Source organism: Fusarium redolens (genome assembly GCF_020744475.1).
Source record: "Fusarium redolens strain MPI-CAGE-AT-0023 chromosome Unknown BKA55scaffold_5, whole genome shotgun sequence".
Classification (NCBI taxonomy): Eukaryota; Fungi; Ascomycota; class Sordariomycetes; order Hypocreales; family Nectriaceae; genus Fusarium; species Fusarium redolens.
The window spans coordinates 1,703,760-1,725,943 of record NW_025763668.1 but is presented as its reverse complement, the minus strand read 5'-3'; the positions used below and the strand labels follow the sequence as shown (position 1 = coordinate 1,725,943).

General features: G+C 48.5%; 9 protein-coding genes across 9 annotated transcripts; 7 read left to right on the top strand and 2 right to left on the bottom strand.

The window, feature by feature from the left end:
* Nucleotides 1–8: 8 nt before the first annotated feature.
* Nucleotides 9–1,369, top strand: BKA55DRAFT_506173 (uncharacterized protein; the record flags this gene model as incomplete). Its single annotated transcript, XM_046187244.1, has 3 exons — nt 9–113; nt 165–547; nt 601–1,369. 3 exons carry the CDS (start codon nt 9–11, stop codon nt 1,367–1,369), a joined length of 1,257 nt encoding a protein of 418 aa, XP_046052199.1.
* Nucleotides 1,370–1,483: 114 nt separating this feature from the next.
* On the bottom strand, nt 1,484–3,214 carry BKA55DRAFT_687787 (uncharacterized protein; the record flags this gene model as incomplete). Its single annotated transcript, XM_046199119.1, has 3 exons — nt 1,484–2,407; nt 2,463–3,073; nt 3,124–3,214. 3 exons carry the CDS (start codon nt 3,212–3,214, stop codon nt 1,484–1,486), a joined length of 1,626 nt encoding a protein of 541 aa, XP_046052198.1.
* A 562-nt stretch (nt 3,215–3,776) lies between these two features.
* On the top strand, nt 3,777–5,251 carry BKA55DRAFT_537183 (kinase-like domain-containing protein; the record flags this gene model as incomplete). The annotated part of the gene is made up of 2 exons (XM_046189886.1): nt 3,777–4,314; nt 4,488–5,251. The coding sequence occupies 2 exons, from the start codon at nt 3,777–3,779 to the stop codon at nt 5,249–5,251; spliced, it is 1,302 nt and encodes a 433-aa protein (XP_046052197.1).
* Nucleotides 5,252–6,081: 830 nt separating this feature from the next.
* BKA55DRAFT_507111 (tRNA synthetases class I, catalytic domain-containing protein) lies at nt 6,082–8,020 on the top strand (the record flags this gene model as incomplete). Its single annotated transcript, XM_046187321.1, has 2 exons — nt 6,082–6,446; nt 6,499–8,020. 2 exons carry the CDS (start codon nt 6,082–6,084, stop codon nt 8,018–8,020), a joined length of 1,887 nt encoding a protein of 628 aa, XP_046052196.1.
* Nucleotides 8,021–9,469: 1,449 nt separating this feature from the next.
* BKA55DRAFT_506732 (uncharacterized protein) lies at nt 9,470–9,913 on the top strand (the record flags this gene model as incomplete). The annotated part of the gene is made up of 1 exon (XM_046187288.1): nt 9,470–9,913. One exon carries the CDS (start codon nt 9,470–9,472, stop codon nt 9,911–9,913), a length of 444 nt encoding a protein of 147 aa, XP_046052195.1.
* A 2,720-nt stretch (nt 9,914–12,633) lies between these two features.
* On the top strand, nt 12,634–14,711 carry BKA55DRAFT_299648 (glycoside hydrolase). Its single transcript, XM_046185593.1, has 5 exons — nt 12,634–13,035; nt 13,091–13,252; nt 13,309–13,632; nt 13,682–13,926; nt 13,972–14,711. Exons 1-5 carry the CDS (start codon nt 12,936–12,938, stop codon nt 14,545–14,547), a joined length of 1,407 nt encoding a protein of 468 aa, XP_046052194.1. The 5' UTR covers nt 12,634–12,935; the 3' UTR covers nt 14,548–14,711.
* Nucleotides 14,712–16,728: 2,017 nt separating this feature from the next.
* BKA55DRAFT_639515 (RTA1 like protein-domain-containing protein) lies at nt 16,729–17,732 on the top strand. The gene is made up of 2 exons (XM_046197109.1): nt 16,729–16,895; nt 16,948–17,732. Exons 1-2 carry the CDS (start codon nt 16,736–16,738, stop codon nt 17,610–17,612), a joined length of 825 nt encoding a protein of 274 aa, XP_046052193.1. The 5' UTR covers nt 16,729–16,735; the 3' UTR covers nt 17,613–17,732.
* Nucleotides 17,733–18,440: 708 nt separating this feature from the next.
* BKA55DRAFT_639514 (alpha carbonic anhydrase) lies at nt 18,441–19,708 on the bottom strand. The gene is made up of 3 exons (XM_046197108.1): nt 19,470–19,708; nt 18,809–19,377; nt 18,441–18,751 (listed from the first exon to the last, which is right to left on the bottom strand). The coding sequence occupies exons 1-3, from the start codon at nt 19,605–19,607 to the stop codon at nt 18,550–18,552; spliced, it is 909 nt and encodes a 302-aa protein (XP_046052192.1). The 5' UTR covers nt 19,608–19,708; the 3' UTR covers nt 18,441–18,549.
* A 925-nt stretch (nt 19,709–20,633) lies between these two features.
* Nucleotides 20,634–21,835, top strand: BKA55DRAFT_562617 (uncharacterized protein). Its single transcript, XM_046192310.1, has one exon. The coding sequence runs from the start codon at nt 20,941–20,943 to the stop codon at nt 21,757–21,759; it is 819 nt and encodes a 272-aa protein (XP_046052191.1). The 5' UTR covers nt 20,634–20,940; the 3' UTR covers nt 21,760–21,835.
* Nucleotides 21,836–22,184: the final 349 nt, after the last annotated feature.

The following is a 22,184-nucleotide window of genomic DNA, read 5'->3' as shown; positions in this document are numbered from 1 at the left end:
CCTTCGTTATGACGCTTCTATCTAAACCAAGCTTCTCACTGGAAGATGTACGAAACACCATCGAAACTTACATCAAAGGACTTGCAGATGAGCTTTATACTTTGAACAAGCTGGTGAGAATCTGGCCAACATTCGCCATTCAATACGTTAACACCCTCACCCAGATCCATGACGAACCAGAAATAGCCTTCCAAGAAATCAAAGCCCAAACTCGGATCTCCGATTTCCTCGAGAAACAAGGCCACTCCGTCCAACGAGGCGCTTACGATCTTCCTACATCCTTTGAGTCTACATATGGCTCCAAAGGCAGACATGTAAACTTCAACGCAGAATACGATGCTCTTCCTGGCCTCGGTCATGCTTGTGGTCATAACTTGATCGCAACGGCGAGCATTGCTGCGTATCTAGCTTTAACACATGCTTTAGCAAAGTATGGTGTTGATGGGAGAGCGCAGTTACTTGGTACGCCAGCTGAGGAAGATGGTGGAGGAAAGATTCTTCTTCTCAATGCAAAGGCTTATGATAAGGCCGATCTATCTTTGATGATGTGAGTTACAACAACAAGTACAAGTGGCCTTTCGAGCTCTCTAACACCATCAGTCATCCTTTTGTAGAAGACCAATTTCGCCCAAGCGGTACAATAGGATCAGCCGGCCAAAGCAGCATCGCAATCGTTGACCTAATCGCCGAATTCCGCGGCATAAGCGCCCACGCTTCTGGAAATCCGTGGGACGGAATAAACGCCCTCGATGCATTAGTAGCCTCATACAATAATATCTCAATGCTACGACAGCAGATAAAGCCAGATGAGCGTATCCACGGATGCATTCTTCAAGCACCAAAGATCACCAATGCGATACCAGAATATACAAAGGTCAAGTTCTCGATTCGAAGTCCCAAAATGAACTCTTTGAAGAAGTTGAGTCAACGCGTGCGGCATTGTCTCGAAGCTGGTGGTTTGGCGACAGGTTGTGAGGTTGAGATAACTGAGGATTTGGCGTATGCTGATCTTTGGGTCAATGATCCTCTCTGCTCCCTTTTCAAGAACCACATGGATTCACTCGGCGTTCTGCTGTCTCAAGGAAGTCAAACCGAGAATATCGGTGGTTCGACAGATATGGGGAATGTTAGCCAGGTTATCCCTGGTTTGCATGCTATTATCGGGATCAAAGCACCAAAGGGCACGTTCCCTCACAATCATGCTTTCGCTGAGGCTGCTGGTACTAAGGAGGCTCATTTGAGGATTCTTGAAGCTGCGAAGGGAATGGCTTTGACGGCATGGTCTGCTATTGTTGATGATAAGGTATTTGCTGAGATTCAGGACCATTTTGACAAGATGAAGAAGACAAATGAGCATTTGAATCTATGAACAAATTAAGTAGGCTCCAGTAGTACAGAAAGGCGCAATTAACCATGATTTTCCCAATAGTTATATTCGTACAAATGATGAGTAGACTGCTCGTACCGAGCAGACTTCCTTGTCTTACAGAATCACAGTTTTTAGTAGAGACTCTTCGAACAGAATGTCCAGTCCCAGCGAGCAATTATTCTCTCCCTCAGCCTCTGCAGCGGCCTGTTCTGTCAAAATTCCAGCAATAGGCGTACAATGATCCGTAGGTCTTGGTCTCCAGGCACATGAAAGGAACTCTACGACAGATCGCACTGCCCTGCCACCTGCAAAGTGATTCATGGCCTCAACATGTAGGAAGATAAGATCTTGGCTTTTGGTCGTTGTCATACCGGTGCCAAGAACAGTAATAGCCCACAGTAGGCTTGTGAAGTCGGATCGCACTCTAGAGAGATGATGAAGTGCTGCTTCGCAAAGGCTTACGACTAAAGTCTCTTCAGCCCTCAGTGACGGGTTTTCTAGTTTGGTGATGAGGAGTTCAATAGCCAGTGAGTAGACCCTTCTTATGTGGAAGCTCTCCGTATCATGGTCGGTAATGGTTAGTCCCCTATTCGGAACCGCTGCCACTGGTTCTAGTTGTTCGATGTCCTCGCCGTATCCAAGTTGGCACTCGTGTAATCTGCTCCTCAGCTCTCGTAGTCTGGCTTGCATATAATCCGGTGCTACGCTGAGTCGATGATGCAGAAGATGGGATACTTTGAATAAGATGTCGAAAAGCTCGATGGGAAGCCATGCCGATAACCCTGCCTTCACAAAGCCACGAAAGTTGGCGTCTGACTCCAGAACAGGTGATCTTGACCATAGGTTTATGATCTTCGAAAGATCGTGGTAATTGCGTAAATAGCTTGGGCGAAAGACGCTGTTGATGGCGACATGATAAACCAAGGTCTCCAGCACCAAAGCTTGATGGGTATTTTGAGGCGGTTGGTCAAGTGCCAGGCACAGAGGCGCCGTGACTGAGAGATAGGTTAGAGAATCGGTAGTGGAGTTTTCGAATCTCTAGACGTTAATCAGTTTTGGAAGAAGCTAGGTTTCATTAAAGGTGTGAACTCACCTCAAATACATGAAGCAACAGCACAGTCGCGATATTGGAATCCTGTGTAAGGCCCCTCTCACTCCTTGTACTTAAGCGCAGTTGCTTCAGGGCATCGCTGTGTTGTTGGAGGGCGTGTATACGCCAGGTTGGTTGGAACTGGGAGATTATAATTGCTGAACACGCCAGCCATGCATGAAGCATGCTGCGAGAATTGGCTAAGGCTTCAAAGCCCTCAGCAAGCATTGAAAACTCTCGTCCTCGATCAAGTCTTGATGTAGCTTGGTCGAGAACCTCTAGCAATCCTGTCATGGAGCATGATGGTAGGCCTTGGAAGCAGTCGTTGAAGGCTCCCGTCTTGCCAACAAGAGCTTGGTCTTGGATCGGAGAAGAGATTCGGTATCCATTTCGCAATATTAACTCATCAAAAGAGGACTCGGGTGTACTAGGTCCGCTGGTCTCATCGTTAGAGCTGCCATCCAGCCGAGGACTCGCGCTCCTTTCACCAGCCCGAACATCGAGCTTCTGGTTACGACGCTCATTACTGCTGCGCCAGCTACAAGCCACTCGACGACTCGAACAGCTGCCGCATATTGGGCGACATTCATCGCATTTCTTCCGTCGACTTCGGCCTAAGAGCAGAGTCAGTGATTTCGCCACTATGGTGAGACTGCAGCCCTACATGGAATGCAACCACCTTGAGACCGGCGATGCTTTGCGCGCTTCTCTGCATGAACCCAGCCTCCCGAGTAAAGTTCGAATTGCGCAAACATTGGTCTTGCGGAAGTATACTGAAGATAACCATGTATCGATGTGGTAGGTGAATGAGTAGTTGGAGCTGTAAAATCTGGGGATGCGGGGTTTTATGTTCTACCTACCTACCTCAGGATAGCTTCACACTCCCAGAAGGCGTTGACTCTAAACAAACGAGGAGTATTTCATATTTTTAATTACCATATGACTCAACTGACACACTCTGGCTTATCTATCAAAATACTTTCCATACCTGGGGTAGTCCTTTTACCATCTAGTGCCTGAATCTAGTATCTAACAAAAGAGAAACAAATTAATTTCTGTGTTAACTTCATGGAGAAACTGGTAAGCAGGTATATATATGCATAAACAAAGACTCTCAATTACACCTCTCTGTCGAAAAGGGGCTCTCTGTCCGACTCTGAACTTGATATCTCGCACGTGATAGATTGTTGCCTAATGCAAATGCTCAACCAACAACCTTGAGAATTCATCCTCGATTTACTTCATCAGCCCTACGCCTTTTTCTAACTCTAGCGAAACCTCACTATTGAACTAAAGGTTGAGAAAAGACGCCTAAATATGTCTCCTTCCACTGGTAAAAGTACCAGCAATGCATCAGTCGCCTCTGACGAGTCCTGTCGTTTTGAAACCATCCAGATTAGCGACACAGAGGAGCCTGAGTTTTATCGAAAAGGAGGCTTTCACCCAGTTCATATCGGTGAACACTTTGACGGGAGACGGTACAGAATTGCCCATAAGCTTGGTCATGGCGGCTTTTCCGTCGTGTGGCTAGCTTACGACTCCTTGGAGTCTATCTGGGTGGCCCTCAAGATTGTGGCTGCTGAGGACTCCCCCATGACGGAAGAAAAAGCAGTCATGTGCCACAATATCATTTCGCAAATGAAAGACGAAAGATTCATCACTTATAAGCGCTTCTTTCGCATCGAAGGACCGAATGGCCGTCATCTATGTCTAGTCTTGCCACCTTGTGGCCCTTCTTGCAACACCCTGTCCCAATACCTACAGAGTAGGATTCATCCCTGGCTGGCGCGTCGCGTGGCTTCTCAAGCTACGCAAGCTATCGCAGATCTTCATGCTCAGGGCCTCTATCACGGAGGTAAGCAATGTTTCTCCTTCCTACTTTCACTTCACTCATTTTCTGTAGATTTTACTCCAAGCAACATCGTCTTTCGCATTCGTAACCTCGATCATGTTGATGATGAAGGAATCTATCACCTTTTGGTGAACCCCAACGCGATGGTTTGAGAACGATATCTGATGAACCTACAGGCGCAGATGCCCCTCGATATATCGTTGGCAACCTCGACTTCACATCGGCAGAAGACCTCATACTTGACGATATTTGTTTGATCGATTGTGATCAAGCGTTCCTAGTCTCTGCGCCCCCCAAGAAGACACTTGGGACACCTCCAGGCTTTCTGGCGCCTGAGGTGGCAGTTGGAAAACCAGCCAGCCCAGCGGGTGATGTTTGGGCTCTGGGCTGTACCATCCTACAGATCAGGTCAGGCTCATCCCCTTTCTCGATTCCCAACGTCGATAGCCCAGCGAACTTGCTTGGATGGGTCAGCGAGTACATTGGCCGCATGCCGACATCATGGGGGAAGCCAGTATTCGACGATGATGGCCAGCCAACGACGGACACGGCTAATGGCGAGCACCTAGGTGAAATGCTTGAAAACACAAGATCGTTAAGGCAATGGATCAGCGAGATCTGGGATCAACCAGAAAATCTCGAGGAGCTCCAGCCAACATCAACTGCGCCAGACAGAGTAAAGGATGAGAACAAACCATATCTGAAATGTTACAGCAACAAATTTTGGAAACCTACCGCATTCAGAATTGACGATGTCTACCTTGGAGCATACTCCGACAAAGTTGATAAGATCATTGAGTCACTGCCGAAAATATCTACGCAAGAGGTTGAATTACTATATGATCTAATATCTAAAAATTTCGTTTATGAGCCTGCACAGCGAGTGTCTGCAAGAGATATCTTGGCTCATCCATGGTTTCATATAGATGATACAACATGAAAGCTTTGCCACCAATTCGTTCAAGGAAAGCGACGATATAACACTTAGAGTAGCTGATAGACAAAAATAAAAGTACAGATTCAGGGTTACGCATTGTTTCTCCTTAAATGCTGGAATAACACCCGGTGATTATTTCCGAATTGTCGTGGTCTGGAAGCCGGCTCTGAGCCGGCGGGTAAGCTTCCGGCCTGGTCTGGGGTTGCCACGCCGGGATATCCAAGATCTTATTCATGCAATCGTCATCAGAATAAGGCGACTATTGACCGATATACGGATGCTCTCCGTTTTCGGTGTGGCTCATCAGTGAAAATTATCAACATCATTCTCCAGGATGGGAATGTTGTTCTCACAATGTTCAAAGCTCCTCCGGCTTCGCTATTGGTGGGGTGACAGTAAGACGATGGTAACGGAATGAGCGGGTTGCCCCTGAGATCGGTGCGATTGAGTAAAATTAAGAAATACTTTGGATTATACACAAACAATTGAATGCATAAAGTATTCGTCCCCTTCCAAATGATCGGTCAAGAGTCAGCGGTGGCATTCGTGGAATGTTGGCCATCCTGTCACACGATAAGGTCACGTGCTTTTACGAAGATCCTGAGTCATCAGAATCACCCCGCCAAAATCTTTGACCCCTCCAAAATCTCGGGCTCAAATTGGGGCAAAGAGACCTACTTCTACCAGACGCTTCCCACTCCGTTCCTGCATAGACGAAGACGATATCGAAAACGAGACCGATAGACGCATACAAGCGAGACGAAACTACAGTACACGATTGACACAGCAATCCCTTCACCCGACAAACCTTACCCTCCTCCAACCCCGCCATCATGAGCTTCGACGCTGAGAGCGCGGCTCCAGTGCTCGCCACAGCCGACTTCAAGACTCTCGGTCCCCTGGCCGCTGAGCTTGACAAGCACCTCACTCTCCGAACCTACCTTGGAGGTTACAGTCTGAGCGAGGCCGACGAGAAGGTCTGGACTGCTCTCCGCACCAACAAGGTCGCCATTGGCCTCGTCCGAAAGGGCGCCTACGCCAACATCACCCGATGGTTCAAGTTTATCGAGGATGCTCACCCTGAGCTGAAGGAGAAACTCAACGCCGGCAAGGAGAAGCGCGCTGGTGGTGCCAACTACAACATTGGCCTCCAGAACACCGAGAACGGTGTCGTTACCCGTTTCCCTCCCGAGCCCAGGTATGTTCTTCACCAACACACGCATCGCGGGACTTTACTGACTCTTCACAAGTGGTTACCTTCACATCGGTCACGCCAAGGCCGCTCTCCTCAACGATTACTTCGCCAAGACTGCCCCCGATGGCAATGGCAAGCTCCTCGTCCGATTCGATGACACAAACCCCTCCAAGGAGAAGCAGGAGTTCGAGGACTCTATTCTCCACGATCTCGAGCTGATGGACATCAAGTATGTCTCCGTCACTCACACCAGCGACTACTTCAAGGAGCTCTACGAGATTGCCGAGCAGATGATCCTCGACGGTAACGCATACGCCGATGATACCGACCCCGAGATCCAGAAGGACGACCGCAAGAACCGTCTTGCCAGCAAGCGACGTGACCGTCCTGCTGAGGAGAGTTTGGCCATGTTCAGAGAGATGAAGAATGGCACCGACCTGGGCCGAAAACACTGCATTCGCGCTCGCATTGCCTTCGACTCAAGCAACGGCTCCATGCGAGACCCCGTCATCTACCGATTCCCCAACTGGAAGGGCGCCGAGCCCGCTCCTCATCACCGAACTGGCTGGGACTGGAACATCTACCCTACCTACGATTTTGCCTGCCCCGTCGTCGACAGTCTCGAGGGTGTTACCCACGCGCTCCGAACGACAGAGTATGCCGACCGTAACGAGCAATACCACTGGTTCATCGACAACCTCAAGCTCCGCAAGGTTAACCTCTGGGAGTTTGCCCGTATCAACTTTATCCGAACATTCCTTTCCAAGCGAAAGCTTACCAAGGTTGTTGACACCGGACGTGTCAGCGGCTGGGATGACCCTCGCCTGCCTACCGTTCGCGGTATTCTCCGTCGCGGTTTGACCGTTCCCGCTCTCCGTGAGTTTATGTTGAAGCAAGGACCTAGCCGAAATATCGTCACCATGGACTGGACAACCATCTGGGCCATCAACAAGCGAATGCTCGACCCTGTTGTGCCCCGATACATGGCCATTGAGGAGAAGGACGCCGTTACTGTTACCGTGGCTGGCGGCCCCGAGAAGTCATACAAGGAGGATAGACCCAAGCACGTCAAGAACCCCGACGTCGGTACAAAGCAGGTTACATTCGGACCCAAGCTCCTCCTCGACCAAGCCGATGTTGCTGAATTCGCCGACAACGAGGAGATCACCCTGATGAGCTGGGGTAACGCCATTGTCCGAGGCCTCGACAAGTCCGCCTTACCCATCAAGGAGCTCAACCTTGAGCTGCATCTTGCCGGTGACTTCAAGACCACCAGCAAGAAGGTCCACTGGCTAGCGGCCGACCCCGAGAACCTAGTCAAGGCTGAGCTCTGGGACTTTGGCTACCTCATCACCAAGGACACACTAGAGAAGGATGACAACCTTGACGACTACTTGGCCGATGTCACCGCCTGGAAGGTCGATGCGCTGGTCGACGCTAGCATCGCCGACCTCAAGGAGAACGACTTTATCCAGCTCGAGCGCAAGGGATACTACCGTGTGGATAAGGCTCTTGGCCAAGGACCCGACGGCCGAGCTGTCCTGTTCAAGGTCCCCACAGGTGGCCAGAAGGGTTAAGTAAATAAAAGAGGCGGGGAGATGACGTCTTGTGATTTGACGACGGACATGTAGTTATGAAAGACAAAGTAGTAGAAATGCGAAAAAGAGAAATAGATCCGGACTATGATGAATTCCCTTGCACATCAACATTCAGCTTTGCATACAGCGTATGTCACGCTGTTCTTTTGCCCTCGATGATTCGCTCTGTTGCGCGGGTTTGATGTCAGCGCTGATGCAGATCCGCCAAATTCGGTATACTGTTGAACACGACGGGAAAATCCCTGCAGAAAAAGGTGCTTCACAATGCGCATATCAGACCTATACGGCAAGTAAGATTTAAACTGCAGGTCTGAGGATACGAGAGGGGGCCATTGATCGACCCTGTAATCAGCTACACGAGAAGGGAAATGATGGTGTGGTTTTTTCTCCACATTAGGCGGAGATTTTCTAGAAGATGATCGATTGTGACGTTTATGACGTTGGGTATGGGCTTGGGATGTGATGAAGTGAAGTGATTTGGACGTGATTGTGAGAATTGTTGAGAATGGATGTTGGATGCACGGGGTAAACCGTGGACCTTCAGGTCCCGAAAAGCGCTAGAACGGTTCTATATTCTATTCTTAGGGGCACTAACCCCGCTGTAGCAGCCTTGATGTCAGCCCAGAAGGGCTGCTCCCGCATCGTGGCGTAGAAACGGCCTATTCGAGCCTCGATCTTCTATATTGCGGTGAAGGATTCATTCTAGAGTAATGGCAAAGGATCATGACTGAAGGTAACGTGAGATTCGAGTAATACGAGATGCTGCATCGAGCGATGGATCATGTTAAGAAGGGGCATCTCCACAGTTCTGACGTAGAACAAGACGGAAGATCGGAAATACTAACGGAAGAATTTATCTGATCTGCTATTTTGGTCTCTTGCTCTGGTCCGAATGTGCCGCGGTTTGCGGGGATGGCCCGACTTGGCGATGGTTCCGGTACTCACAGCCCAAATACAGCAACGAGCTTTACAATACGAGAGATTCTGCTTCAATTATGTCCAAATACAATGAATCACGAGGTAGCGTTTAAGAAATAGTACTACCGTTTTATGCTTGTTCTACGCCGCTTTTTTATGCTTATGCATAGCTCTACGCCTCCCGCTATGGTGCGGTTCATCGGCTGATGTCGGTGGATGGGTTGAATACGAGATCCAGCTTCGGCCTGTCGATCACCTCGTGTTGCTGAACCCACGAGGTCCTTACTGCAAGGGAAGCTCAAGTTCAAGTTCAAGTTCACGGTGAGCTATAGCACGGATCAGTATAGCTTGTGGGACTGAGCTTAGAATAGTTGTCATGGGTAAGTCCACTGATGTAGAACATCTATATAAACAGCCTCATCCTCTCCCTTCTCATCTCGTCTCATCATCACACACACTCACATCTCATCTTCACAAAACACAAACACTTCCACTACAAACACATTCAAAATGAAGTTCTCCGCCGCAGTCTTCACCCTCCTCGCCGCCACCGGCGTCACAGCCGCACCCGCCGCTGAGTCCGTCAACATGATGGCCGCAACCCCCCAATGGACCATCCGCGACGCCAAGCGCTACTGCCGCTCTGATGACTCCATCTGCAACTGGAAGTTCGGCATCGACACCGGCAACGGCAAGCCCTACGAGTGCCGCTACGACGTCAAGGGTCCCGGCGCCAGCAAGAAGCGCAGCGCTGGCCCCAGCACCTGCGGTGACTTCACCATCACCTCTGGCTGGAGCGACCAGTTCGGCGCCGACAACGGCTTCACTACTCTCTCTGTTGTTTCCAAGTCGAAGCGCCAGATCATCTGGCCTGCTTATACCGATAAGCAACTTGCTGGTGCCAAGATTGTTAAGCCTGATCAGTCTTATGCTCCTGCTTCTCTCCCCAAATAAGCGAGCGGCTTTAAGTTGAGGTGGAATGAAGGATTGGGGATTGGGGATTGACGTATAATAATTGCTTGTACATATTTGAAGTAATGAAGGCTTGGGGTCACAATACATGAGCACATCAACACCGTTTGTCAATCATTGGTCAATTATTCCCGAAGTGAAAGTGTGACATCGCTTCGTCGGCCGAGTGCCGACGGGCTTTCGGCCGGACGGTTCGGCACCTTGTAACGCAATCATCATTGCACCACCAGGGCATGCGCAATAATAACAGCTCTAGTACGGAGTAAAGATTTGTAGCTTTCGCAACAGGTAATGATGATAACGAGCCGTTGATTCTCGGATATTTAACCGTTAGCCGAAAACCGTATCTTCAGCACCTGCAAGCGATGCGCTCGTAGACAGAGATCAGATCGACGTCTTTCATTGGCACGCTCAATCAGATTACCTGGACAATTTTTATCGGATGATTCTTTCCTTAAATTCTATGATGGAGCAATCGTCAAGTATCTCGGCAATTTCTCATGGTTAACTATAAATGACAGCGTCCGGTTACCCAACTTTGGCTTTCGCTGAGAACCATGGTTACCCTGTAGACGGCGCATTCTGAAGTAAAAACTCCTTCTGGCTACGTATCTTCTCATTGGTACATGGTTATTTGATGACCAGCGGCCTCTTAATTACGTATTCGCATTGGATTAAACTTGGGACGGTAGTTTTCATATCCTCTCGGAGGTTTTGCTATTACTTTAATCTACACCCTTTCTCCATTGATCGATGGTGTTGTACAGGATTAGCGCGTAGATGGTGCACTCTCAGTGAAGAAATAGCGATTTTCTATCGTGGATCAAGATTTACGCTTTGTAGCGATCCATTTGGACAGCGCTCTTATTCACCTTTGTTGATGATGAAACCCAGCGGTTCATTGTATACCGATCATTCGCCGCAACAACAGAGGATTGAAGGCGCAAGAAGAACCCCGCCTAAAATTTAGCTTCCTCAGTGGAAAAACACAGAACTCAAACGCATCACCACATCTCAAATCACGATACCGCCCGGAAAATGTCAGTTCGCGATACATGAGAGTACCAGACAGGTAAGGTCAGTGTAGCACACTTTGCATCCCGACAGGTCGCAGACCGTTCTCGCCGTTTCCACAATTGATGCACGTCCAGCCGTCGGGAAGCAGATCACTAGCCTCGCAGATTCCATTCTAGAAGCCTGTGCTCGGATGCTGGAACTCACAACGACGATTTGTGTGGATGCTGCAGTAAAGTTACCCAACCTCCAAAATGCTGCGATACGTCAATGGGGCTAGAGAAGCGCCGCGATGTTAACGCCGTGGAGGGAAGTCAACATCTCACTCACTCTGTGCTCTCGCAACAAAAGCACCCAATTGCAGCAAGCGCCATCTTCACAGTCAATTAACACCAAGAGGCCTCACTCCGCACCACCAAAAGACGCGCCGACACGATTTATAACCACCAGAAATGCAAATTAAGATCGTCGAAATAAAGTCAATTGAGGCGTCGCCAAGCTGAAACAAGATGATGTCGGCTCACATTTCCCAACACTCAGAAACGTTAGTAAAACCCAAGACCGGCGACACGCGTATGTCTTGGGCTTGGCGCGTACCAATTGACTTTCTTTCTTCTACGACAAAGTTACACAATGAGCCCGTTGCCGGGATACCTTTTGGCATAGCCACACGGGTATTTTATACGAGCGCGAGTGACAGTCCGGTGAGTGTTTGGCATGTGAGGTGGATGAGCCGGGACGCTCGGGGAAATGTCATGCTTTTGCTGTTCTGTTTACCTACGCCAAGTAATGACGGTCTGCCAAGAAGCCCCTTGATCAAAATGGGCATTAGCATCACGAGGTCTTAGCACCAGCCATGCACGAAACCAGTTTTTTCTCAAGCAATAAACGGCATGTCTATGACTCTATCCTCAATAAAGAACTCATGCCCATTCCTCACAAACCACGGTGTCCAAATATGTCTCGCTTGAGAAGACAAAGACAGACTTCAAACCTTGATTCCTTGCAGCCCATGTTTCAGTGGTCGCGGAGGAAGAATAAGGTAATATTTAAGCATACCAGGGGCTGGACCAATAAACCCAGTGGAGTGGTGGAGAAGCAGGGCACTTTGGCGCATTAAAGTTTAGCGCCCTCCCTCTGTGAAAGGGGGCATATTTTGAAGAGTACTTTCTTGCTGTCATAGATTTGAGTGGAGGGGAAAGTATATTGTTATCTTGCAAGGGCTTGCGTGGCCCGGTCAATCTCGCTCTAGCAAAGGAGATCTTGGCTTTCTTTGTTATTGCGATGGACCTCACTTTGTCTCATCCCCGACTCGTGATGGACCTCTCTTACAATTGTCGTCTAGAAAGTCACTTCTATTCTATGCATTCATCATGCACTGCAAATCAAGTTTACACCCCATCTTGGCCCTTTCGAATGTCAATAACGTGGCAACAAATTCCCCCCCTTTCGCCAAGACTTGGCCTTTGCCAATAAGTCATGAACAACCCCCATGTCACTGGCGTCTTGGCCTTTAACCTTTGTGTCTCGTCCATAGGTCAAACCCCGCCAAGAAAATAACCTCGTCGCAGCGCCTGCACTGCCCCGATGCCCAGACACTTGGCTCGTACCAATAAACTGGCGGTGCCATTTTATTTCCCCCCTTGTTTTTGTGTGTCTGGTGTTTTGTATGTAGTAAAGAAAGATCCCCGGCTTTCCGTCCCACCTTTGATCTACCCAGATCTCTTTCTGTCTCTTTTTGACGGGTTTCTTTCTTACTTTTGCATTTACTTTTTGCCGTAAACTTTGACATCTCAAACGCTCGTTTTTCCCATTTGGACTTTTATTTCCCGGTCCTGTCTTCTTTTGGCTGGAGGGTCAGTTCACACGCTTTGAGGTCTGGTGCTTGTGTCGCTCGCTTACAAGCTACCTCGATTGACCAACATATCACGACGTCGTCTCATCAATACCCATTTCTTATAGAGGACTCATATCTGATCTCGGTGACATCATGTTTTCTTCACCGGCAGCCTTTGTGGCTCAGGCCGCGCTTCTGGGAGGTCTTCTAGTTCAATCGGTCGATGCACAGTATTACAAGATTGGAACAAAGGGTAAGCGATGCCGACGACTGCACTGTATGAGAGAGGAGTACTAACTGCAGTGCAGAGGAGATCAAGCAATCAGCACGAACACTTGCGTATGATCTCATGTTGCAATATGACGGTAATCAGACTGGCATGATTCCCGGTATCTTGCCAGGTCCCCCGACAGAATACAAGGGCGACTACTACTGGTGGGAAGGTGGAGCGATGATGGGAACATATATCGGTGCGTCGGCCATTCAATAGCTCAGAAAAAATGGACTGAAGGCTAAATGGAGACAGATTACTGGAAGCTCACCGGCGACGAGAGCTACAACCACATAGTGATGGAGGGCATGCTTCACCAGACAGGAGACGGCCACGATTACATGCCCAGCAACCACAGTGCATCCCTCGGAAACGACGATCAAGGCTTCTGGGGCATGTCCGCTATGCTCGCAGCAGAGAACAAATTCCCCAATCCTCCGGATGACCAACCCCAATGGCTCGCCCTTGCACAGGCCGTATGGACGACACAGGCTAAGCCCGAGCGACACGATGACGAGTGTAATGGTGGAATGCGATGGCAGATTCCCTTCACCAACTCTGGATACGATTACAAGAACAGTGCGTTTGTCCGAAGCTTGATTGTGGGTGAGATGACTGACTTTTGCAGCTATTGCCAACGGTTGCTTCTTCAATATCGGTGCTCGTCTTGCGCGATACACAGGAAACGAAACTTATGCGAAACACGCCGAAGAGACTTGGGAGTGGCTCTGGAACGTCAACTACATCGATCACGACAAGTGGCTAGTCTACGATGGCGGACACGTTGGAAAGAACTGTACCGACATCAACAAGGCCACCTTTTCCTACAACGCCGCTATTCTCATCCAAGGCGCTGCCTTTATGTACAACTTTGTAAGTCAACCCACCTGTCCACCAAACATTCACTTACAATTGCAGACCAACGGATCTGACGTATGGGGTGACCGTATCGACAAGCTCCTCGACGCCACACTAAAGAACTTCTTCCCCAAAGACATCATGTACGAAGTCCCCTGCGAAGGCCGCAAAGGCGCCTGCTCCACCGACATGTTATCCTTCAAAGGCTACGTCCACCGGTGGCTCGCCGTAACAACACAAGTCGCCCCCTTCACCGCCAAGAAGATCCTCCCCGTGCTGCAAAAATCCACCGAAGCAGCCGTTAAGCAATGCACCGGCGGAGATTCCGGTCGCGTGTGCGGTTTCTACTGGAGCGACGGGACATTCGTCGATCCCGCCGTCGACGAGACCAGCGGTGCGGGCGAACAGATGAACGTGCTAGCTGCGGTGTCGATGTTGTTGATTGAGGACGCTGAACCGCCTGCGACGAATAAGACGGGTGGTATTTCGAAGGGTGATCCGAAGGCCGGTGAGGATTCGCATGATAATCCTGAGCCGGAACCTATTACGACTGCGGATCGGGCGGGAGCGGGTATCCTGACGTTCTTGGTCCTAGCGGGTGCGGTTGGAACGTTTGGATGGATGTGTTTTGATTGAGCGATTTGAAGTTTGGCGTTGGTTAAACATACAAACTCGACTGGCGAGCGAGGCATACTTCTGTTTGTTATTTGCTGTTTGTTCTTTTGTTGGAGAATGGAGTTGCGTGTCCCCAGGATTGAAGGGATTGTAAGACCTTGATGGGAGATACCCACTGATAGGCAGCATTCTGATAGATTTGTTTAAATACAGATGCTTGATAAGTTAGTCTCAACTTCTGCCCTCATCTTGATGTTTGGACCTGTCTCAATTGAACGTCGCGCTCGGGCATTGCGCGAACATGCTGGACACAGACGAACCTAACATCCACAAACATCAACCCTCAATCACATATCGATATATCACAGGGAAGAGATAAGGATTAATAGTGATGATCAAAACGAGCTGCGATGATGCTTTGGTGTTGCGCTGGAGCTTTCGCTGAGGCACGCAACTTGGTCTTGGACGTGATTGACAGAAGAGCGCGGGGTCTTGGTGAATCTGAGACGCATTGTCGCTTGGATGAGCGACCATTGACCGTGCGTTATACAATGCTAACGATTTCCGAGGATTAACGGGGGGCGAGCACGTCAGTTAGACGAAGTGTTATGTCGCGATGGATTCACTACGAGGGACGCGTGCGAAGGCTCATTTCGGAAGCGACTATGGTCGACTCATCGCAATTATGGAGCCAACTTTCAGCCTTGCTCAAACAACCACGCAGTGAATTTACTCTTCTCATAGCCATAAAGCGAAGCGCTTGTTTTATTTAGCACGGGCACCGTTATAATAGTTGAGGTAATATCTATAGAAACACCAGCTCCCGGACCCATCACCTTCAAACAGTGAGCGCGGCGCAACAAAGAGGATCGAAGAAAACGCCCAGCGAGTCCAACAGCAGCACCCACAAACCATAACTCCTTGTCGTCAAGTGACGCAAATGATAAGCTACAAGACTGTAAAATCAAGCGCAGCAAAAAGGGTGGAGTATCGACCTCAACAACCACCAAACTCGTAAAAGAACACCAAGGCCCAACAACCTTCTAAGCGGATCGCTCAATACCACTATCAAACATCAATGAGGCAACTAAGCCAAAAGACTGGCACGGCCAACCCTCCACAAGAGGTCCTACCTGCACTGCTTCAAACGTCCGCATAACTACAACAACCGTAGACTTCGCACCAGGTGTCGGCAGATGTTACAAAAAGACACGATGTGGTGTGGCTTCGGCAATGCATGTGTGTTTTTAATAGGGCGTCGAAACAGGAGAGGGTATTACGGAGTAAGAAGGAAGAGCAAGAGAAGGGAGGTAAAAAGGCATCGCTGTTGAAAGAACCTCTTATTCCAATTATTCAGACGAAAGCAATCGCAGACTGAAGCTCTGATTGACTGCCGCATTATTGCAATATAAGTTCAATGTCGTATGAGTTATTAACATGAGGTAAGACCTCTGTTACTCTATGAGAATCCGGATTGTTGAAACGTAAATCTGTCCTCAGGACACTATTACGAGACGAGTGGTAGTCTCATATATGGCCAGCAGCAAGCTGGTCGGCTGGAGCTCGTAACAGCAAAAGTTAGCATCTCTCGTCAAGTAGAAAGCAACTGCACTTGTCGGATTGAGAATAGCCTCGTGAGTTGGAACAGCATCTTTGGGAAACTATCATGATAAGAGTCTGAGAGTTCCTGTTCAGAGTAGGGGCAAATTGCCTAGGCTGCTTCCGTCAAAGCCTTTTCCCAAGGTAATCTTGTATATCTGTAAGAACTCAGCCGTAGACATCGGATGAGGTCTCAGAAGTATAGCACACATTTGCGTAGGTTCAAGCATGTAAACTGGAAGTCATCTGTCGATAACATCAAGTGTGACTCAAAAAGCACATAGTATTCCGTATTTACACTACTAATATTCCAACAAGCTTACTAACCTGCCCTGAGCCTTTTGTACTGCCGTTAATGTCTCCAACTGGTGATTTGCAATTGAGACTCTCGGCTTAGCCGTTGACTTCCAAGCCACTCCCTCGAGGCTAGGCCAATCAGTCACTTCAATCTAACTGCACTGAAGCCATGCATGACTTACCGCGTCGTCATATTGAATGGAACTTACCAAAAAGCGTATTGGGTGAGTCGTAAAAACCGCCCAGTACCCTTTTGTGGCGCATTGCGATTTCTCCTCTTGTCAACCGCTCGTTCCAAGCTGCAAGATTCACCATGGCATCTACAGCAGATAACGTATACGAATTCTACCGGCCCTCCAGAACGTTGGCGATTGTTGTTTGCGTAGTCTTCGCAGTTCTTACTCTTGTTCACATATGGAATGTTTTTTGCTATCGCAAATGGTTCTGTTTGACTCTCGTCCTTGGAGGGCTCTGTATGTCATCACCCAACCCTCGCGACTCATCCTTCTAACACTCCTACTACAGTTGAAATAGCAGGTCTTGCCGCACGAATATACTCGACCGACCACCTGCGCGATCAAGGATCATACGGCACGCAAACACTCCTAATTCTCCTAGCGCCCATCTTCTTCTCTGCAGCAATCTACTTGTTTCTCGGCCGCATTATCCGCGCTTCCGACCATGCTGATCTTTCTATCATTCGAACATCATGTCTTTCCAAGTTCTTCGTGACGAGCGATGTCTTATGCTTTGTCGTTCAGGCGTGTGGTGCAGGAATGCTCGTCAACGCCAACAATACTGTGGATCAGAACAGTGGAGAGAATGTCATACTCGCAGGACTAGCTCTTCAGGTTGTCATATTGGTTACATTCCTGCTTTGTGCTGGAATATTTCATGCTCGACTTGCGAGAAGAGGACTCATTGGGGCGATTAATCCAAACCTGCTTCTGGTTGTAATGCTCAGTGAGCTCTACGCTTGCGCCATGCTGATTCTTTTCCGAAATGTTTTTCGACTGGTTGAGTTTGGACTCGGGGATGATGGTTACCTACAGGCGCATGAGTGGCCGATTTACGTGCTTGATATTCTCTTCATGGCTATCGTTATGGTGTTGTCATTGAATTGGTACGCCGCTGATTTGACGGTTGATCATAATCCTTATAGACAACAACAAACGTCCAGTACAGCTTAGATCAATTTTATAGAGCTGCGAGCGTTTAGAGAACAGTATAAGAGGAGATGAAGGCCTCACCACATTGTACTTCAACTTCGATGGGAGGAATTGTGCATGAGATGGAGTTTACAGAATCGCCGTTATAGCGTGGCTGACAAACATCAAAGATGAGACATGCTACAGTACTTTAGATTGATAGACGAGCCAATAGATCTCGAGATATTCTCGTGTCCTTCTGGTCAGCAGCTACTGCATGTCCAAGGATATCCCGGTCATCGGGGATAGCAGGAAGAATTAGAGTTTGTCTATAACAGCCTTAACAAGCACGGAGAAATTCCCGCGTTTCGGTGTAATATCCACAACATCGTATCACCAAACTCTAATAACCGCTCACAATACCCCCCTTCATCTAAACATGACTCTCTTCAATTCTACGTATCGTTTCACTGCTACATCTTCATCCCGAAAACTCATCGCCAAGAGATGATAGTCACACAAATTGACAGCGGGCGGCTTAGCGCCGTCGAACCTTCAACCACTGCACAAACATGTGGGGAGAAGATCAGCAACACCAACTACAAGCTAGCCAGGGGTAAACACAGAAAATCAGACGGTTCCCCACGTTCTCCAGACGCTGGGATGCCAAGATATGGGGGCACTGACGTTGAAAACGACGACATTCCAATTTGGCTGTAACGTCTCCATGAAGATTTGAAGTTACATTGGAGATAGAGTACCGAAGCCAATCGCTCGGCGATAGCACGTTAGCATCGGAGGAAACAGGTGAAATCGGAAATTGATCGTATTCTATGCTTATGCTTGCGTTTATATCGCCTTCTAATATTGATACATCTAAATAATCGCTCACTTTGCCTCCCATACGTTACTTTGCTAGCTACATGAAAATGACTCCTCTACTCCAAACAGACAACCGCCGTGGTATACGCAGCTTGACTTAGTCATCGTGATGATTAATCTCATCGGCGGCCAAGCTCAAAATATTCTCCTCCCCTGGAACGTTTTGCGGGAAGCGAGCGTTGTAACCGATGACAGATCGGGCCTTCAAATAAGTTCGCGTAGGAATAGACACCTTCTGAGTGGAGACGAGCCACTTGACATCCTCACTACAGGGCGGTGTAGTAAGCGAGCCAGAGTATCTAAGACAAAAAACCGTCAGCGGGCATTACTTTTCTTGGCATGCTTAGTAGACTTACGATTGGAAGTCACCCTCGTTAAGAAGAGATACAATCTCGGACATCTTGAGAGACTTGATGTGAGTGGTTTGTCCCAGGGTTGCAATCTTATCCACCGAGTTGAGAACCGTCGTAACGACAGTGGATTTCTTAGCAGGGGTGCCCGTCTTCCCCTTGCGCGTCTCCCTGGCCTTGAATTTATACGAATCGGCCGCTCCATCGTCAAGATCGATGAAAACACCGATGACAGCGAGTTTCTTATCCTCACTTGCGTGAACCATGTGCATCTCCATGGCCAAGCTAGTGCCATTGTCGATGTGCTCGCTGGGAAGATGGAAGTGAAATTGCTTAAGATGATATGTTGTGTTTTCGATGGTGATTTTACCGCCGAGTCCTTCGGTGACTACTTCAACGGTGCTTCCCAAGTTCTCGAACTCAGCGCCCTTGGTGAAGTTGGGGATCTCAATGTTTAGATCTGAAGCGGGGATGATGTTGAATGAACCGTCCGCGAGGTTAATGGGAGATTGGTTGTGGCCAGTTGCGCATAGTTCGTTGGCCTTGGGATCTAAGTTGTACCAGTTTGCTGGGCCCTATTTTGCTCGGTTAGTTACCTGTAGCTTATTGAGACATCTGTAGCTCTCAGTGGATGAGAGGAACTGCACATGGGGATGAAGTGGCGTACATTGGCAGCAGAGTATCCAAACTTGGGAGCATGAATAACATCAGCTCTCCGATGAAGATGCGTTCCATACGCACACGACGCATGAACCTGCGGCGCACACGCAGCAAGAACGGCCAAAAGACCTATCCAAGAATGCATATTTGAAGAAGTTGTTTACGTCAAGACACGCTGAAAGCTGGGGAAACCGTTGAAAAAAGTTACAAACAAGCTTCTACAGATCCCAAACGCTTGAAACCGAGAAACACTCTCCATTTAAGTATTCTTCATCCTCATCCCTACATCCCCCGACAGGTTATATGAAGCCAGGGTTATAATCCAGGGGTCTACAGGCTGGGGCTTACATCAAAGTCACGCCACAATGCTCTTACCGGACAGGCTGGGGGGAGAGGGCGGTGGATCTAAAACGGGTGTGTTTATTGCTCGACGGAGTAATCGTAATGTTACTGAAGAAATGAAATAAGCGTCGCCGGGTATACCCTGTTCATTATGTCCGAGTGTCCCGTTGAAACTTGGGGATTTTTTAGTCTTGCGCGTTTGGGTTAGAGTAGACCCTGAACTTAACATTAGTCTGCATGATTACTTTATGCTTTTGGCCAACACTTTGCCAGTACTGCCATAGTTACACATGAACTTGTGAGGCTTCATGATGTTACAGTCGTAAATCTTGCTATTTATCGGTCTTCACCCCGAGTATCCTCTTAAAACGCAACTCTACACTATAAAATGACGTGTGCCATGTTGTTATTTACGCCCGCAAAACCCCGCGGATTATAACGCATTAAAACTGGACACTTTCCATGGAGATGAACAGCGAAACATCACTGGCTGGAACAAAGCCTCCAGGACTCCTTCACAAAAACCGTTGCCAAGCGCCAGGGGTGCAACCGTTCAAGGGTCCGGGTGGGGGCTCAGACGGGGCAGAGGTTCTGGACTCCTTGGCAGTGCATTGGCTGTAATCTGACACACGGCCTCGACCTGTGGCTTGAGAATGACTCGAGGGCGTGGAGATGGTAATTTCATTTCTAGGCTGGTAAATCTCTCAATTATGGGGTTTTGGTGAATAAGCTTAAGTCTTGAATGATGCTACGTTGTACTCCATACGATTGTGACTTGCTTGAGTCAGGTGACTTGGCGATAGTGGATTCGTGATAACAGAATCCTATGGAATCATGCTCTGTATGACGACGACAAAATCCGCTCAACTTCACTCCCGTCTCAAAGTCTCTCACAACTGCCAAGACTTCAAATATTAAGCTCTCTTCTAGTCTCCTTCCTATCCTGCATAACACAGTCTAGCTTTAACTTACCAACAATTTGGCTTCCATCCCACTTTACCCCTCTCCACCAAGTCAAGCATACCCAACCCAGTCACGATACCACGGCAGTTGATACGACATACGCAAGCTTCTCCCTGTCATTTCCTGCGATTTCATCTCGCGATCCTTTGAAACTCAATCTTGCACTTATAGACATGGCACCCTTGTACCAAAAGACCCTCGTACTCGGTGCTTCTTCCGGTATTGGAGAGGCCCTTGCCGCCAAGCTCATAGCCACAGGGACAAAGGTTATTGTCGTCGGTAGACGGCGCGATAAGCTTGAAAAGTTTGTGAGGAAGCATGGGGAGGATAATGCAAGGGCCGTGGTGTTCGACGTCACGGACCTGAATGAAATCAAAGACTTTGCTGAAACTATCACCCAGTCCGACCCGGATCTTGACTCTATCGTGTTTAGTTCAGGCATCCAGCGAGGATTTGACTTTTCCAACCCTGAAAGTCTGGATCTATCTGTTCTTGGCAACGAATTTACCACCAATTACACATCTGCCGTCCATCTCACCGCAGCATTCCTCCCTCATCTCAAGAAACAACCCCAAGGCCATCTAATCTACATCAGCGCCACGCTTGGCCTAATCCCCTCCATGATCCGAACACCCAACTACAATGCATCCAAGTCTGCCCTCCACACCTTCATCCTAAACGTTCGAGAACAACTTAAAGCCGGTGGAGCTTCTCATATCCGTATGGTTGAAGTTTTCCCACCGGCTGTTCAGACGGAGTTGCATGATGAGAAACATCAGCCTGATTTGGTGAATGGTGGGGAAATTGGAATGCCGCTTGATGAGTTTACGGAGAAGATGTTTGATGGGCTTGTTAAGGGTGATGAGCAGTTTGCTGTTGGGCCGGGGGAGAGTTTATTCAAGGAGGATGGGTTTGAGACGCAGAGGATGAAGCTTTATGAGGCGGGACGAGAGTTTATTAACAAGTCTTTGGCCAAGTACTTGAAGAAATAGGTGCAAGATAGTATACCAGACCGTAAGAAATCAAATTTGAACTATGTAGCTTCTGATGCGCTGTGGTATAGGAGAGGCTGTCCTGAATTTCGATATCGTAGGAATACCAGTAGGAATCCCTGTTTCTCTGGAAAGTCGCTTACAGATCACCGATAAACCTAGTTCTTTTCCCTTCTTGTTTTCGACACAAAGTTCTACCATGGTTCTGAGTAGGTGAAATCTCAAACTTGAAGTCTAAAGTCCCGGCTAAACCGAACTCATCAATATCCTCCCTCTGATACAACAATCCCCAAAACTGATGCGCACTCCCCTCCATCTAGTCCCATGTAGTAGTCTAAGTGAAATTTAACACAAATTTCGGATGAAGCCGGATCTCTATGAAACGCACCTGCATAATCTGCAATTCGCGCATCCTCAGCTGGCCA

Excerpts from the sequence above, each read along its gene's own strand:
- BKA55DRAFT_299648 (XM_046185593.1), top strand. The coding sequence starts at position 12,936 with ATGTTTTCTTCACCGGCAGCCTTTGTGGCTCAGGCCGCGCTTCTGGGA. Across the intron at positions 13,036-13,090 it reads TTACAAGATTGGAACAAAGG|AGGAGATCAAGCAATCAGCA; the intron begins GTAAGCGATGCC and ends ACTGCAGTGCAG. Across the intron at positions 13,927-13,971 it reads CTGCCTTTATGTACAACTTT|ACCAACGGATCTGACGTATG; the intron begins GTAAGTCAACCC and ends TTACAATTGCAG.
- BKA55DRAFT_639515 (XM_046197109.1), top strand. The coding sequence starts at position 16,736 with ATGGCATCTACAGCAGATAACGTATACGAATTCTACCGGCCCTCCAGA. Across the intron at positions 16,896-16,947 it reads TCTCGTCCTTGGAGGGCTCT|TTGAAATAGCAGGTCTTGCC; the intron begins GTATGTCATCAC and ends CTCCTACTACAG.
- BKA55DRAFT_639514 (XM_046197108.1), bottom strand. The coding sequence starts at position 19,607 with ATGCATTCTTGGATAGGTCTTTTGGCCGTTCTTGCTGCGTGTGCGCCG. Across the intron at positions 19,378-19,469 it reads TTGGATACTCTGCTGCCAAT|GGCCCAGCAAACTGGTACAA; the intron begins GTACGCCACTTC and ends CGAGCAAAATAG. Across the intron at positions 18,752-18,808 it reads AACGAGGGTGACTTCCAATC|ATACTCTGGCTCGCTTACTA; the intron begins GTAAGTCTACTA and ends TTTTTGTCTTAG.
- BKA55DRAFT_562617 (XM_046192310.1), top strand. The coding sequence starts at position 20,941 with ATGGCACCCTTGTACCAAAAGACCCTCGTACTCGGTGCTTCTTCCGGT.